At 38.8% G+C, this 16836-nt stretch overlaps 1 protein-coding gene across 2 annotated transcripts in view; it reads left to right on the top strand.

The window, feature by feature from the left end:
• The window catches only part of CFTR (CF transmembrane conductance regulator), a 100916-nt gene that overhangs the window by 48183 nt on the left and 35897 nt on the right, over nt 1-16836 (top strand). For both annotated transcript variants that reach the window (XM_048946695.1, XM_048946688.1), the window contains 4 exons: nt 2140-2331; nt 12362-12456; nt 15027-15113; nt 15945-16677. In XM_048946695.1, the coding sequence (XP_048802652.1) occupies nt 2140-2331; nt 12362-12456; nt 15027-15113; nt 15945-16677 (1107 nt within the window). The remainder of the gene's footprint in view (nt 1-2139; nt 2332-12361; nt 12457-15026; nt 15114-15944; nt 16678-16836) is intronic.

The following is a 16836-nucleotide window of genomic DNA, read 5'->3' as shown; positions in this document are numbered from 1 at the left end:
GATAATGTTATAAATGCATTTTGTTTGCAGATAACGCATTCAATTGACCTTGGTACTATCATAGAATCATAGAATCTAATCCAAGGTTGGAAAAGACCTACAAGGTCATCCAGTCCAACCAACAACCTATTGCCAATAGTTTTCACTAAACCATGTTCCTTATAAAATACACTGAATTGTAATACTCTTATTCACTTCAAGCTGTAAGGAATTAAATAAAGTATTTGATCTTCAGGGAGCCTTCTGAGAAGGCATGAAAAAAAAACCAAACACATTAATTACAGATTTGGCAATTTTTCCCATTTAACAAATTATTGGTGGAAGTATTCTGACTTGTTCTACTTTCACCTATCAGGACTCTTTTTGATGAGGAGGCTCCCTCTCTGGAGATTTTCAAAAGCCATCTAGACACTGTACTGAGCAGCCTGCTCTAGATGTTTCTACTTGAGCAGTCAGGTGTTGGTCCAAATGGCTTCCAGAGGTCTTGTCCAGTCTCAGCCATTCTGTGATTCTTTGTAAAGTCTTTGGTTTGTTGAAGTCAGTGGCGAGGACCCATCAATTTCAAAAGCATCAAGGCTTCAATATTATTTTTCATCAATGATACCATTGCAAAAGACATGAGGTGGTCCTCAAACTGATATACTGGTATGCATTTTACTGTGATAGCTCTGAATTAACAGAATTATTTTATTATATTGCTGAAGTCCTCATTAATCTAAGATGGCTGTTGCTGAAGCTCATACTTATAATACAAAGATGTCACTTAGTAAGAAGGTTGTCTATATATTCCACTTATTCAACTTAGGAAAATTCAGATCACACTGTGCTGCAAGCAATTATATACGTACAAGAAATTTGCATTTTTCCAGGCAATAAAGATAAAAAGATTAAATATTATCTGAAAGGAAAATGTAAAATAAGATTTACACTTAGCCCTCCAACAAAAGAAGTTTCTCCTTTCCTTCCACCCTCTCAGTGTAGGGTTTCTTTCCTGTTGATGGTGTTGCAAATTCCAGGAATTTTCAGGCCAATGGAACAGAGTGTGTACTTATTTCTTCTCTCTGTACTATGAGGCCTGATATCAGCTCTTTAAAACAGCTTCATTAGTAGATGTTTCTGGTCTTTTTTTTTTTTAACTTTAAAGAATACGACATAAGATATTGTAGCTCAACATCCAAAACATCCTAAGAGATTATCCTTTGCAAGTTCAGAAACTTCTTACTCAGCTTTTTGGAAAATTCAAGTTCTGGTATGATGGGAAGATGTCTCGTGATACTCCCCTTGTATAACTTCTCAAAAGATATCTTTGCTGAGAACATAAAATTGTGTCTTAGATAGATTTTTAGATCTTGGGCTGTTATGTCCCAGCTTTGTTGACTGTTTATCTGTGATAAGAACACCACTGGAATGCCTCTGTAACATATTTTTCCTTGTATTTCTCAACTCTGTTCTTTGATCAAGTAGCTAGTGATGTGTGACAAGGTTACGACAAGCTACTGATTAACTTTGAAATTATAACATGTTAGTGCTGAAATTGCAATCAATTCTTTTATGAAGGGAAATAGCAAATATGCATAGGTCATGTATTCACGTAAATGAGTTAACAGTTACAGAGAAGACTTCAGATCACACTGAGCAGTTGGTGAGCAATTGCATCCACAGAGATAGCACATTTTTCAAGGCAACACAGAAAAAGGGCTATAAACATTAGCAAGATTGCAAACATGAACTGTGTTGCACAAAGAACAAGCAAAATAGACAGTGATGTTAAAAATCAAATAACATTCACCATAAATACTAATACCTGACACCCATATGCCTCCCACAGGTACTCACATTTTTACCTTGTAAAAGTGCCACAAGATTAACTAATGAATGCTTTTGCAGCCACGTGCCTTGTTTATAGGCTATCATACAGTTTTTCTTGTTCAGTAACTTTCTCTCTGTTCAGGGGCCTTTCAGAACCATACACATCATGACAATCTTCAGTAATTGCGTCTTGTACTGGAACAGTGAATGTAGGGACACATTTTATAGAACAAAAGTACCACCTTATTATTTTAAGGTGATTCTTATTTTGTTCAGCATTTGTTGTGGTTGTATGCATTTCTGATATATGAACCATTCATAATTTTTCAGACTTCTCTTCTGATGTTGATAATGGGAGAACTGGAGCCTTCTCAGGGTAAAATTAAACACAGTGGAAGGATATCATTCTCTCCTCAAGTCTCTTGGATCATGCCTGGAACAATCAAAGAAAACATCATTTTTGGTGTATCCTATGATGAATACCGATACAAGAGTGTCATCCAAGCCTGCCAACTGGAAGAGGTCAGTCATTAGAACTCTTAAGACCTAATTGTATAAAAATAATACTAAATAAGAGTCAGGAGTTTCTTGTTTTAAGTAAACAAGAACTCATCCTGGCACTGAAATTTCGTAGTATTACAAGTCAGCCTATTGCCAGCTCCTTCGGACATACGCTGATGGTGCTGGTTCTGGGAGTTTACATAACAGGAGCTAAATCAGCTTGCTTGACTGAGGTTGTGCTTTTCTTTGTGTGAATGCCCTAAGTTTTCACACTGGAAATTACTGCAGGGTCAATCTTTATGTGATGTGTAGTCTATAATGAAGTCAGAATGCCCTTGTATTTGTTTGTTGTTACTAGAGGGTAATGTAAGAAACGAGCACTTTTTCACCTTGCAGTATACAAAAGGACCCAACATTTTAGGCCTTTCCACACTTATTGCTGTGCCATAAGATCAGGTGTTTCCTCAGCAGCATGTTGATGAAAACAATAAATATTTAACTGCTGAATAGGATCTTTCTTTAGGCTATGTAGTGAAACATTTTCCTTCAGTGCCAGTCAAGCAAGAAAACAATAGCCACTCTGTTTAAAAATAAGATGAGGTTACAGCATTTTATCTCAGAGCAGGGTATAGTCAAGTGATAAAGTAATCTGGTCTTACGTGTTTATGGCCATCTCAGTCTGTGTTTGGATTGTGGTTTGCTGGAAATCTTCTTTGAAAGCTTCTGAAGACAGAAGAATTAGCAACTTCTGTTTCAGGCATTCTGAAGAGAGTAGTCCTTAACCCCAGACTTAAAAAGTTGTAGTTAATGCCAAACCTCCAAGGGACAACTTGCAGCAGTTCAAAACTCTCCTTGTCCCAGTAGGCTTTCCAGCCTAGGCCTTGGCTAGAGCAGAAGGTTTTTAGTGATGGGTTTGTTTGGTGCTGGTGGGCCAGCTCAGTGTCTCCACGCCGGTGAGCTAGCTTGATGTTTCTGTGTTGGTGAGCGAGCTCAGTGTTTTGGCACTGGTATGATACCTTGGTGTTTTGTTTTGGTAGGATGGCTCAGTGTCTCAGTAGGCTGCAGTTCCTTTGTTCTCCAAGCAGGCTCAATCAAGCCAGCTTTGATCTGTGTGGGTGCAGATGTGTGCAGAACGATATGCTTCACCTCTAGCAGGACTCATTACTTGAGGCCAAGTTTGATATTTGTAAGGATACTTTCTTCTGCACTGAAGCTGAATAAATTGGGACGGCCTGAAGAGAAGGCAGAATGGTCTGGAATCAAGCCAAATGCATTACCTTGTTACTGTTATACTTGCTAGTCTCATTAGCGTTGAATTACAAATTATCAAGTAGGACTGAGAATAGCAAATGTAAGGATGGTTTTAAAATATTAATTCCTAGTTTCTTCCCCACTGTGCACTTTTAAGGGTTTTATTACGACAAGAAGAGTTAATGTTTTGTTGGTTTATGGTTGTGTTTTTGTTCTTTCGGAAGAAGGAATACTAGAGGATTTCTGCCTAAAGGAACTCACTTTACATTCTTCTCTACAATTTGTGTAGGTAGTTACATAGTGCACCTGAATGCAAGAGAGTATTGTTTATTTTGTCTCTTATATGGGTTCTTCAAGTTGGACCAGGGTTTGGTAATAAAAGAGAGTTTGTTTCCTTATTGCACATGTACTGGAAGTTAGTTAAAAGGCATCTCTCAACAGTGACTAATTGAGATTTTCCTTCAAGTTCCATGCTCACAAAAAAAAAAAAAAAAAAAAAAAAAAAAAAGTTTTGAGGAAGACAAAGCCATTTCCTTTGACCTAGTGATCAAATGTAAACAGAATCACATAATTGTTTCCTTTTGAGTGGAAAGGGATCCTTAAAGGTCATCTGCTCCAACTCCCCTGCAATGAACAGGGCCATCTACAGCTACATCAGGTACTCTGAGTCTAGTCCAGCCTGATCTTGAATGTCTCCAAGGATGGGGATCCACCACCTCTCCAGGCAACCTGTTCCAGTGCATCACTAAAAACTTCCTTATATCCAATCTATATCTCCCCTCCTTCAGTTTGAAACTATTTCCCTTTGTTCTAAAACAGCAAACCCTGATAAGAATCTGTCCCCTTTATAGCTGTCCTTTAGATACTGAAAAGCCACTATCAGATCTCCCTGAAGCCTTCTCTTCTTCAGACTGAACAGACCTAGCTCTCTCAGCCTGTCTCCATAGGGGAGGTATTCCATCCCTTGAATCATTTTTGTGGCCCTCCTCTGGATGGACTCTTAAAGGTTATATGACTACTTGTCATAATTTCAGGAAGACACTATATATATATATATATATGTAATGCTGAAGAGGCATGAAAAAAGTTCTCAAATTCTATTTTGAATGTATTTCTATGAGCTAGCAGCATGTCCTTATGGCCAAGAAAACTAGTGGTATCCTTGAATGCGTCAAAAAGAGTGTGGCCAGGGAAGTGATCCTCCTCCTCTACTCTGCTGTGGTGAGGCCACATCTGGAGTACTGCATTCAGTTCTGGGCTCCCCAGTTCAGGAAAGATTTTACAGCATAGTCTGCTTTATATGTGTAAAATGATTCAGAACTTGTTCATAATTACATTTTTTGATGTTACTGTTCCTTACAAGTAAAGTAGGACATCAGGGGAGGTAAAATCATGTGGTTCTAATTACAGGCATTTGGAAATAGACAAAGGTTGAGAGAAGAGCAGTAGGTGACAGAACAACAGAATGACTACTTCGGAGTTGAGATGAAGAGATTGTAGTGTGTCTAGATTCACCCTTATTCATGCATGATGTTGAACTCGAATGCCAATACATTTTAGTCATGTGATACTTACTATGAAGCATCACAGTAAAAAGCATTTCATAGAAAAGGTAGAAGGGGAACTTGATCCTCTACCACTGCCTTCTTGTTTTATCTTTCCTCGGGCAATAGGGAATATCCTAGCAAGTATGCAGTGTGAATACATAACTTAACAGATCTTTCAAAATGAAGATAAAATTAGTCAGCACAAAGTAGTAGTCCTCACCATTTATCAATTTTTCAGTAACCTTGTTGGAATATACTGTTTGAATGAGTTTAATTCTGAGTGTGCAGATATTATTGTGTTTATTACTTTTAACATCGCTGCTATAATAGAGAAAAGCCAAGATGTGATTGAGGCAGTCTGAACTCTCTTTCTTCTAAAGAAAGTCCCCATATGCTAGTTTAAAAGTAATTAAAAGTAAAATAAGATAAACAGATGATACTTCAGCTTATGCTACCTTTCTTTTTTTTGACAAGGTGTTTTACCCTTTTATTAAGTACTTTTCATCACATTCATGATAAAAGTCAATTAGAAGGTGAACTTCTTCCTAGCACTTCAGATTAAAGGCCAATTAAGTAAGAACACATTCAGTGCTGGGAACATCCTGCATGATTCACCACTTTTATTCACAGTGATGAATGGCAAAAAACACTGGGAGATGTGAACTGCATGAATTTATATGTCTATGGAGTCTTGCTACTAAATATGAGGTAATTCCACAGGTGCATATTCCACAGAGACTGAAAGATTCTACTAATGTAATGGGAAGGATAACATGAATTTAAACAGGAATTTGTAGGAATAGCCAAGGGGTTTTCAACATCTTTATTGCTGATATGAAAAATTGTGAGAAGAACATGGCTTGATTTTTAAATTTTTAATTTGAAAAATCATTATTAATAGCCTACAATAAACTGGAAGTGGGTTTTTTCGTTGGTTTTTATCACTTGTTAAGTTATAAAGGTAAAGCCCTTGAACAGTTATAGTGGGAAACTTGAAGGCTACATTTTGTTAGCTTTGAACAAAATTGTCCCAAGAGAATACGTTTTTCAAGCCAGGACAGCAGAAACAAGCCCATTATAGTTATTGTTAAAAAATAAACAAGGACTGTATCTCATCTGAAGGGAGGCAATACTTCATTTGTTTTAAAATCATAGTTCTGTGACTTCTGGTTTTGCCTCTGTGAAAGGTAAGAGATATTTTTCCACCTACTTAATTCATTCTGTCCTTCGGTGCTTTCCTAAGAGGCCATAAACCCATAATGGCAAACTACCTGTAAGAAGCTGCCACTTTTAAAGTAAACACATGTTCTGATTTGACAGGCACCACCTGCTTGTGAATGTAATGTTTAACGCTGCTTGCAAACAGAGAAAGTGTTTCCTTACAAAATCAAATCATATAACAGCATACAGGAAACACGAAACCACATTCTGTCCTTTTTGAGCTGCCTTCACAGGGAATGCATGCAATACATTTTCAGCTTAGATCATAAGAAAATGATTAGAGAAAGAGACAGTTAATATGGCAAGCCCTCGTTTGTGCTCTTGTGTGTTTGGCATCTCCTCAGAAAGGATGGCATCTCCCCCTTGGTGACTGGCTCTCTGCAGTGTCAAGGATGCCCCGAAACAAAAGCACATATTCTTACTAGCATCTCACTGTGCTTCCCCAGCCCCTTTTATCAGTGCTGACTGGGGTTTTTTTTTGCAGGTGTGTTATTAGTCTGCATAGCATATCACATCTGAAGCTGACTACAGGTGCACAATTAAACTAAATCTGTAGGAGTTGTGAGGCAGTTTGACAGCTTTTAGTCAGACAGTGTGTGAAATACTTTGCACCCCGTTTTGTAGCCACTGTTCACAAGGGCTGCTGACATGTTAGGAAGCGGAAGAGAGGAACAATAAGGACTCAAATCTGGCTCTGTGTGCTTTATAGTAAGCAATTCTCTGCAAGAGGATATTAAGAGGAAGCTTGGTTACCTAATCATGTAGATGTTTGAAATGTGGGTGTTCAATGAGAAAGCAGGTTACCTAGGCTGCCTTCATAGATAGGGACAGACACAGGTATGCCAATGTGAAGTTCCTCTCATCCTAGTGTAATCAACTAAAATAGCATAACTGAATTCCCTGCATGTTCTCTCTTGAGTTTTAGAGAAAACAGGTAGCTTAGATGTCTTTGTTATCAATATGAGGTGGGGTGAGTCCCACTCTTTGTCCATGCATTAAACAGATATACGGAAGCTGTCAAGCATTTAGCAACTAAGAAAAGACAGTAATTGTCTGACAGTTAATAACTAGTTAAAAAATCAGGAAAAAAGTGCCAAATTTTACACATTGAGAACAGTGTTTTCTTAGCATGAAGACATGTAAAACTATCAAGTAATCTTCAAATAATCTTGATACCAAAGAATTTGTATGCAAAAAAAGTCTGTTCTGTTTCCTTTTTGTGTGTGTGTGTGTTTTAAGCAAGACCATATTTATTATATACTCTACTTCTTCTTCTGTATTGGTTCTTCTGTACCAATCCCAAAGGTATTATCAATTACCCTTATTGCTGAGGCAGGTGAATATGACTTACACACAGTTAAACCTACAAACAAATATTAAATAGAGTGCTTTCTCCTTGAGTGTGAGATTTGTTAGCTAATATTAGAAGATCTCACAAAAAATAATTACCATCTATGGGAACAGGGACTGGAGAGAGTGTTAGGGTTCCTCTCTGAAAATAATGCCTCCTATTTTATTACCCTGACCCACGATGTCAGAGGTGGATATTGCTGGTATGGCAGTAGAGGCAAACCTTCCCACCAATTTTCCATTACATGTTGTTGCCATGTGACAGATGGCAGCAGAGGGGCAGTCTGACAAAATGGAGTCTGATGCAGAAGTGCGGATGCAGCAGAGGTGTGTCGTGGAATTCCTCCGTGCAAAAAAAGTGGCACCCATTGACGTTTGTTGACTCTTGCTGAATGCTTATGGAGACCAAACAGCAGATGTGAGCACAGTGAGGCAGTGAGTGGTGTGTTTCAGCAGAGGTGGCAGTGATGTGAAAGACAAGCCATGTTCTGCATGGCCATGCACAGCTGTTACACCACAAAACGAGCTCATCTGCACGAATCAGAAGACTGTGACTAGGAAACTGTGTGCAGAGCGAAATATCAGCTTCAAAGCACTGGTGGCAGTGTTGGAATATCACAGATTTTGCATCAGGTGGGTCCTAGGAATGCTCACACAGGAACATAAAGAACACCATATGAAAGTTTGTCATGACTTACTGAATCAATACGAGGCTGAAGGTGACAGTTTTCCACTACAAACGATGATGAAATGTGTTGTCACCATTATGAGCTGGAGTCAAAATGGCAGTCTGTGGAGATGCAAAATGTGAATTCCCCATTGAAGAAAAAGTTCAAGACACAGCCCTCAATGGGTGAAGTTATGAGATAGGAAAGGGGTGATCCTTCTGGATTCCCTGGAACCCAGACAAATCATCAACTTTGACCACTACATCATGATGCTGACTAAGCTGAAGGCTCGAACTTTCAGAGACAGGCAGAGAAAAAAACTTATCCCAAGATAACACCAGGCCCCATACCAGTTTGAAGACTGTGGAACATGCTGTCAGCCTTGCCTGGGCTGTCCTATAAAACCTATCACATAGTCCAGATTTCCTTCTGACTGCCATCTATTTGTGCCAATGAAAGACAGACTGTGTAGGCGACATTTGTCTAGCAACAAGACTGGCACAACAATTGTGAAACTGTTAAGTGGGTCAACTCTGGTGGTGGAAATTTTTATGTGTGGCTTGCAGCCTTTGGTGAAATTGCACATCTAGTGGTGGTGACTATGTTGAAAAACAGTGTTCTGTAGCTCAGGATTTGCTCTATCAAATAGTGTTGTTGTGCATCTGTTATAATTTCTATGGAAATAAATAGGAGGCATTAATTTTTGAGCAACCTATGTATATATTAAAGAAAATCCAGTAAATGCTTCATTAGCATGCTGGGTTTTGTGCTGTTCAGCATCATTACATTAGATTTGTTCCTGGCTTAATTTCACTTCCTGCATAAAATGACAGCAAGGATGTATTTGGACCAGCCCTACATACTTTTTTACAATAGGTAATGCATGTTCCAACAAATAACATTGTGTGTCTATTGGACTTCTTCACTCTGTTTACGCCATTGAAAGAAACTACTAACCATTTTTTAATTATTATAATTACAGCCTGAAAAGTTCTTTGTCTTTTCCATGCCATATATTACCCTGAGGTGAAAGGTAGAAGAAAACAGAAGGGGAACTCATTAAAAGTCTGATTAAAATACCATGTTGACATACCTGCAAAGAAATATATCAGACAAAATCCAACCACCAAAGCAATGGGAGTTCTGGAATTGATTTTAGTAGGTCTAGGATTTTACATTGATGATAGAGGGAGATATAATGGGCCCAGTAATAACCTGGAGCTTATTTAGAAAAAGATGTAGAGACAGGAGTCAACAATGGCACCAACAATATTGCAGGCTTCAATAGAAATGTGAGCAGTTGAAGTCAGCTTAAATATTTAGGTACGCAACAGCACAAATAGCAGTGTCCAGGTGAAGATATTGGGTTAATGTCAAAAGTACAGATGCATAACATGACTCCTATGTGCAGAGTGAAATTGGAAGGGATCTGAGCAGGTCAACTCACTTAAATGCCAGAAAAGCCTTTACGCCAGAATTCCACACCTTCTTTTGAAGTACTTCACAGCCTATAGGAAAATAATTATATTCAGATAATTGTGCTTTAAAAATGTTAGCACTGTATTTTGCATCCTTCTTTCTGCAAATGTCAGTTAGTAACAGGGATTTGTTTGTGCGGGAAGTAACTAGTTAACATCAGAATAAGTTAGAAATCACCTGCAATGGCTTTTCCGTACATAAAAGCCTCTTGATTTTGAGGTCAGAATCCTCTGAGCCAGGAAGTAAATGCTATTACCAAATTAAAGAGTTGGGAGAATCTCCCATTTCCTGATGGATCAGGCAGTCAATTTCTAGTCTTTGAGCTGCTGGACTTTAATCTGTCACTGATCCAGGACTGAACGGCATTGTTACTCTGTTCCTGAGGTCAGGGCAATTTACAGGGGAGGAAGAAGGAAGTGTTTCTCTGGCAAGATTTTTATTTATTTATTTGTTCGGCAAAACCTGCGGGGCCTGTGACATCCAAAAGAAAATGATTAGCAGTCAAAATCTCAGTACAGGTGGTCACAGCTGTATTGTATCAGACTTCATGTGAAATGTTAACTTCTAGAGAACAGCTCAGCTTAGATTGTATTTCCCTGGAAGTCTGAAGAGCCTGGTATCTGAGCCTGACTGTACGTCCCAGCACTTCTCTGTTCACCTGGGGAATGATGCAGATTGCATATTCAGAGCTGGAATCGATCATTCTTACACAGATACCACAGCTGGAAACAGGAGTCCTGTGCTAGCTGGGGACAGACGAGATAAAAGGTGTTCTGACAGTGCCATAGGGAAGAGCTTATCTTTTTCCTCCATCTTTTTAATTCCATATCCTCTCTGCCACTGTTTTAGTAGCAGAAGTTATGTTCTCTGGCTGGCCAAAGGTTTTGATTGCTTCCAGAATAATTCAAGCTTGTTTCTTTCACTGAAAAGTGCAAGGCATCTGCTTTCTGATTTCATAAATAGTAATGCCTTGAAAAACGCTTCAAATTTGTCTTCCAGTGTTTTGCCTAAGGAAAGGTAGCAAGCCCTCCTTTGCCTGACTCGTGGTTCTGACTCTAATGTGGGATGTTCCTCAACAGGAAGCACTGGAAGAGCACAGCTTTTTCCAGCAGCAGTGGTAGGCCATGTGGGACATGTTCATGCCCTTGCTATGAATGGAGTGGCTGTGTGCAGGTGAATGAATGGTTCTGAATGCCTTGAATTGCTGCAGTTGTGTGGGAACAGCTGTGCAGCAGTGCTGTGCTGCTGGGTGGGCAGTGCTGGTGTAGGGAGCATCTGGCTGTCTTGGGGCTTCCAGCTGTGTGCTGGGAAGGCTGTCTTGCAGTCCTACTGCTGGAAGCCCAGTCTGCCCAGGGCACTGCCAGCAAGTGGCTGGGAACCTGAGGTAGTCGAGCCTGTGTTTCTGAGCAAAATTCCCTGACATATGGAATGTTGTGGAGCTGCATCAGGGCAGGGTCAGTTGGATATCAGGAAAAGGTTCTTTACCAGAGAGTGGTCAGACACCAGAACAGGCAGTGGTCGTGGTCACAAGCTGCTGGAGCTGTAGAGCATTTGGACAACGCTTTCAGACATAGGGTCTGATTTTTGCGTGGTTCTGTGTGGAGGTAGGAGTTGTACTTGAGGTTCCTTGTGGATCTTTTCCAACTCAGCAGATTCTATAATTCTATGGTTCTATGACTCACAGTGGCGTCAGTGTTACTGAAATAGCTTAAGGACATAGGCTGGATAAGGTTTACAGGCAAGTTAATATTTTTTATAAGAGCAACCGTAAACTTAGATAAGCTAGACAGTGTTAGCGCACATAAGCACTTCTCCACATCTATGCTTCCATGAATTGTTGTGGTTTGCAGGGATCTGTGCTAAATGCAACTACTCAAAAGTCTCCTGTCCACCTCTGCCAGTGAGGCACAGGGATCTCTGCTGGTGCCTCTTTCTGTCTTACATGTGAACAAAATGGTATTCTCTGTTTTCTTCACTGGTAAAATATTCATTTCTAGCACAGCCACAAGTAAGTTACATGCCAAGTGGTGGAGCTTGGTTCCTACACTATTTGCAAGCCTGTGTTCCTATCATTCTCTGCTGAGAATTTTATCCAAGCCGTGTTTTTATGAAAATGCCTTCTCTGAGGCCTGAAGAATTCAGATCTAGACTTTGATTTTTGCTTTTCCACCTGTGGTAGCAAGAGCATTTATCATCGTTATTATAGAGGAAACTAACAATTAACATCTTGAATCAATTTTATATGAAAGTATATTCTTTGTTTTTATAGCAATCCAGCAATTCAAATATTTGTTCTTGAAACCTTACAGCTTGAGATTGTTCTCTGAGATAGAATGATGCTCTGTTTAATCACCATTTCTGATTACGTGAACATGTGAAGAAATAATTGTGTGGGAGACTTTTTTATTTTATTTTTTACAACTTCTGTCTAACCTCTCTGTGCAGTATTGCATATCGTGCCTCCATTTGTTCTGTAGCTTGAGTTCTTTGAATATGGAAAATCCATGTCAGATTCTTAAAAAAATTTGTTAACAGGACATTTTGAAGTTCCCAGACAAAGATTATACAGTGCTGGGAGAAGGTGGAATCATTCTGAGTGGAGGCCAGCGAGCACGAATCTCACTAGCAAGGTGAGCATTTTGCTACTTCTATGTTTTACATACAGGGGAAATGTTATGACTGAACACATAAGTACATGTGGGCTAAGACCGAATATGTAGCTATACCCCAGGCAGGAGCTTCGTTTTGCTATCAGAAATCTGAGATTTGCTCTGCAATTTCATTTGTGATGCATCTGTACAGCTATTCATTGAATTTAAAAAATTTCACACCAGATGCATGCTATGGCTTGGCTGAAGATGAGTGTTCTCCTCCTGACACAAGATGCACTGGGAGATTCAGAACTTCACTTGTAGTTCTCTGAGTATCAAAGAAACACTTGCGATACACATACACAGATAAAGCAGCATGCTGGGATCTTTGCCTGCTGTGATACTTACACAAAGCAGTCTATACACTGACTAATGACATACTCTCTGCCTGCAGATAACAAAACTGAAAAAAATCCTGCCATGTTTCAGTAAGTGTTACTAGTTTAGGAATTTTTGTGTCATACAAAAAATAAGTGGAAAACAATGGTTAGCTTGCACCAATGGGTAATGGCCTAGCCCTGTCTCTTGGACTTTCCAAAGTCAGGAGATAATTTTGAAGAGCAGCATGTTTTTCATGTAGATTAGCTGTATGTTTCAGCTGGATTGTTTAGCTATCATCAAAAATCCAGGGATGATAGCTGTAATGTGTAAATGGTCCTGTTGGTTTCTGTGCTGAGTGGCTCAAAAATGCTTGGTAGAAGTAAAATCTCATTATAGTGGTCCACAGTGGCATCCCGTGAAAGATGTGCATGCCTGTTTGAGGCTAGAAGATTCATTAAAATAGGAAGCCTTTCATTGAGGATATCCATAGTGCATTTGTAAGAGAGGAAAAGGGATATGGCTGCTTCTGTTTCATACAGAAAGACAAGAGAGAAGTGGGCAGAGTTTCCAGAGAACACCAAAAAACAGGGAAAGAACCCTAACCAAAACCCACTTCGATTTTCATACAAACTTCACTCAAAATATTTCTCAGATTCACTGAGTAATCATGTCTGTTGTTTTTTAGATGGTCACAGCTCATTTACTGGAGTGTCATATAATGGAATTTATGTTTTTATTGCCAGCTGTATGATAATCATTTCATAAACAGTTACATTTTGAAAGGCAATAGTTTATCTGCTTTAAATTTTGATTGTTCTCTAATTTAAACTCAACATACATGAAGGTGTGCAGGTCCTTGGGTTGCAGATGAAGGTCTGTGGAAGCCAGAGAAGAAAATGTAGGATTATAGCCGAGTCGTACCCTCCTTCACTGCAGATAACCTGGACATTATTTGCTTGGACTGGCTGCATGCATCTATCTGGTGTACTTCTTGCAGTCATATTAAATCAGAGTCCCTTCTGTAGGTGCCATCAGTGATTCTTCCTGAGGAGCAGATGCAGCTTGCCTGAGTTCTGCTTTCTAACAGTAAAGCCAGTGCTGCTGTTGCGACAGGGCAAACGAAAAGCCCCTGGAAGGAAACACACTGTGCTCACTGGCCCAGCACTTTGAAGTCAGTCCTATACAGCTAGTCAATCCACCATACAAATTACAGCCATAATCTGAGTGCAACTGTTATTCCATCAAACAAACTGCAGATGTTTCACTGATGAAAGTGCCAAGAACAGCGCGAGCTTTTTGTTATTGTGCAGCCACTTCATCATAACATAACGTATGGCCATTTAAATCAATCATGACAGAGATTTTTTGATAGAGTTGCTTGGTTTATTAACATAATATAGTATTATTGAGCTTTATTTCTCCTGGTGGTTAAATATTTTCACGTTGTTTAACATCATTATTTTAAAACACGATTGAAAAGTACTTTAAAAAGTACTGAAATGAAGTTGTCCAAATTTTCTTTACTAATTATACCCTGATTCATATCACATCATGATTTTCAAACTGACATAGGAAGGCAAGGGTTTTTTTTGAACTTCTGTTGAAACATCTACAAAACCCCTCTTAACCACAGATTTAAGTATCACTGACCCATGTCCAGACATATGTAGCTTAAGAGCCTAATGCCACAAATGATTTTTCACATCCTGATCTCAAAATATTGTACAGTCCTGTTTAAGGTAATGCTTGCAGTCTTATAGCTTGCTAACACTTGTCCTGGCTCACCATTTATCTCAAATTACCAAAATTATCACATGCACCAAAGTCTTTTTAGGCACTTATTTACATAGATGTAATATTTCCTCAGGCATCAGAAAACATTACAGGGGATTCTAAATTCCAATTAAAATGTTCACTGTACACCCAGAGAGACTGTCAAATCCAGGCTTTAAAAACATCTGTGGAGAAGCCTCTGTGAAAAGCATCTTTATTTCTTCCTTTGTACAGAAATTAATGAAAGATTTATTTAGTACTTAACATAGTCTGCAGCAAGGAAAGCCCTAACTGAAAAGTGACTTATAAGCAGATTAAATGTTGAACTCTAACTCTGTATTTATACTGTAGAAACGTTTTTGAGTTAGAAATATAAAGGCAGTCATTTTAAGTTCTGTTTATGTGAATTTGTAAGAGTTGTGAAAGTTAATTTCGTTTCTGTTTTCTCTGCTCAGAGCAGTGTACAAAGACGCTGATTTGTATCTGATGGATTCTCCTTTTGGATATTTAGACATTTTTACAGAAAAAGAAATATTTGAGAGGTACTGTATGTTTTGAAATGCTGTACTTAAGAATTTCATCAAATGACTTAGTGTAAAACCAGTAACAGAAATCTCCCTCTAATTGTTATAGAATTTAAGAACAGTACAAAAATACAGAAGTGATTAAAATAATACCTTTGGGGAATGTTGTTTTATAGAATTTTTGTGAGTAAACATTTTGTGTTAGCATTAGGATGGGATATTGTGTATAGCAGGCCTGGGCCATATTGAACCTGCTGTAATCTGTTAATCCCAGGTTGTAACACTTCATGTCAGGTGCATCTGTCTACCAGAAGGGCTCTCAGTTTAAAATTTGTATCTACTATGTCAGTAAACATTTTGGCAATATATTTTTTTTTTTAGAAAGAAATTTTAATTGCTGAAAGAGTGGTCACCTGAAAGTGCCCACTGAACAGGAGGATGTTGGCTGAACATGTAGACTTCTGACTTGTCCTCTTAGAGTTGCTCAAAACACTGGGGACGCACTGCCATCCATGAAATTTGCAGTTACCAAATTTGAAGCTTTGGAACTGAGCTAAACTCTAAAATGAGAGGAAATATTTCATTTTCATGTTGAGCTGTACTTTTTTGGATTGATCTGAAAACGATTTATTTTTCCCCCTCCTTTGGCTTCTGCTCTAAAAATGCTCATCCTTCACACATTCCTTACCCTACCTTCACACAAGCCTTACCACTTCCTTGTAGTTTGAGGGAGCACCCAAGACTGTACATACTTGGAGGGAAGTAGCTGAGGATTGAAAATGGAGGAGATAAAAGCAATGTCTAATTAAGAAAATAAGAAATCTAATTTTTAACTTTCGTTTTTTATAGTTGTGTGTGCAAGTTGATGGCCAATAAAACTAGGATCTTAGTTACTTCAAAACTGGAACATTTGAAGATTGCTGACAAAATATTAATCTTACATGAGGGGAGCTGCTATTTCTATGGAACATTTTCTGAACTTCAGGGCCAAAGGCCAGACTTCAGCTCGGAGCTGATGGGATTTGATTCTTTTGATCAATTCAGTGCAGAGAGAAGAAATTCAATTATAACTGAGACTCTGCGACGATTTTCCTTTGAAGGAGAAAGCATGGGATCACGAAATGAAATAAAGAAGCAATCTTTTAAACAAACATCAGATTTTAATGACAAAAGGAAGAACTCCGTAATTGTTAACCCACTTAATGCGGGCAGGAAGTTATCGATAATACAGAAGAATGGGACACAGGTCAATGGACTGGAAGATGGCCATGTTGACTCACCAGAAAGGAGGATCTCACTGGTACCTGACCTGGAACAGGGAGATGTGGGACTACCTCGAAGTAACATGTTAAACTCTGACCACATGCTGCAATCTCGGAGGAGGCAGTCTGTGTTAAGCCTGATGACAGGCACCTCCGTGAACCAAGGCCCACACACCTCCAAAAAGGGAAGTACAACGTTTCGGAAAATGTCTATGGTGCCTCAGACAAACCTGTCCTCTGAGATAGATATCTACACTAGGCGCTTGTCTCGAGACAGCATCTTGGACATCACTGATGAAATTAATGAAGAGGATTTGAAGGTGCGTGTTGATTTACTTCATCTTTTTTGATATGGTGATAATTTGAGCAATATACTCCTATGCCCATTTCTACTTGACTATACACTCTACAATACTTCCTGAGGAACGTCTTTTCTTCAATATCTATCAATATTTTTTTAAAGTCAATTACTATCTTGA

The sequence above is a fragment of the Lagopus muta genome, chromosome 1 (genome assembly GCF_023343835.1).
Source record: "Lagopus muta isolate bLagMut1 chromosome 1, bLagMut1 primary, whole genome shotgun sequence".
Classification (NCBI taxonomy): Eukaryota; Metazoa; Chordata; class Aves; order Galliformes; family Phasianidae; genus Lagopus; species Lagopus muta.
Note: the sequence above shows the minus strand (reverse complement) of the source record. Positions and strands in the feature narration are given on the sequence as shown.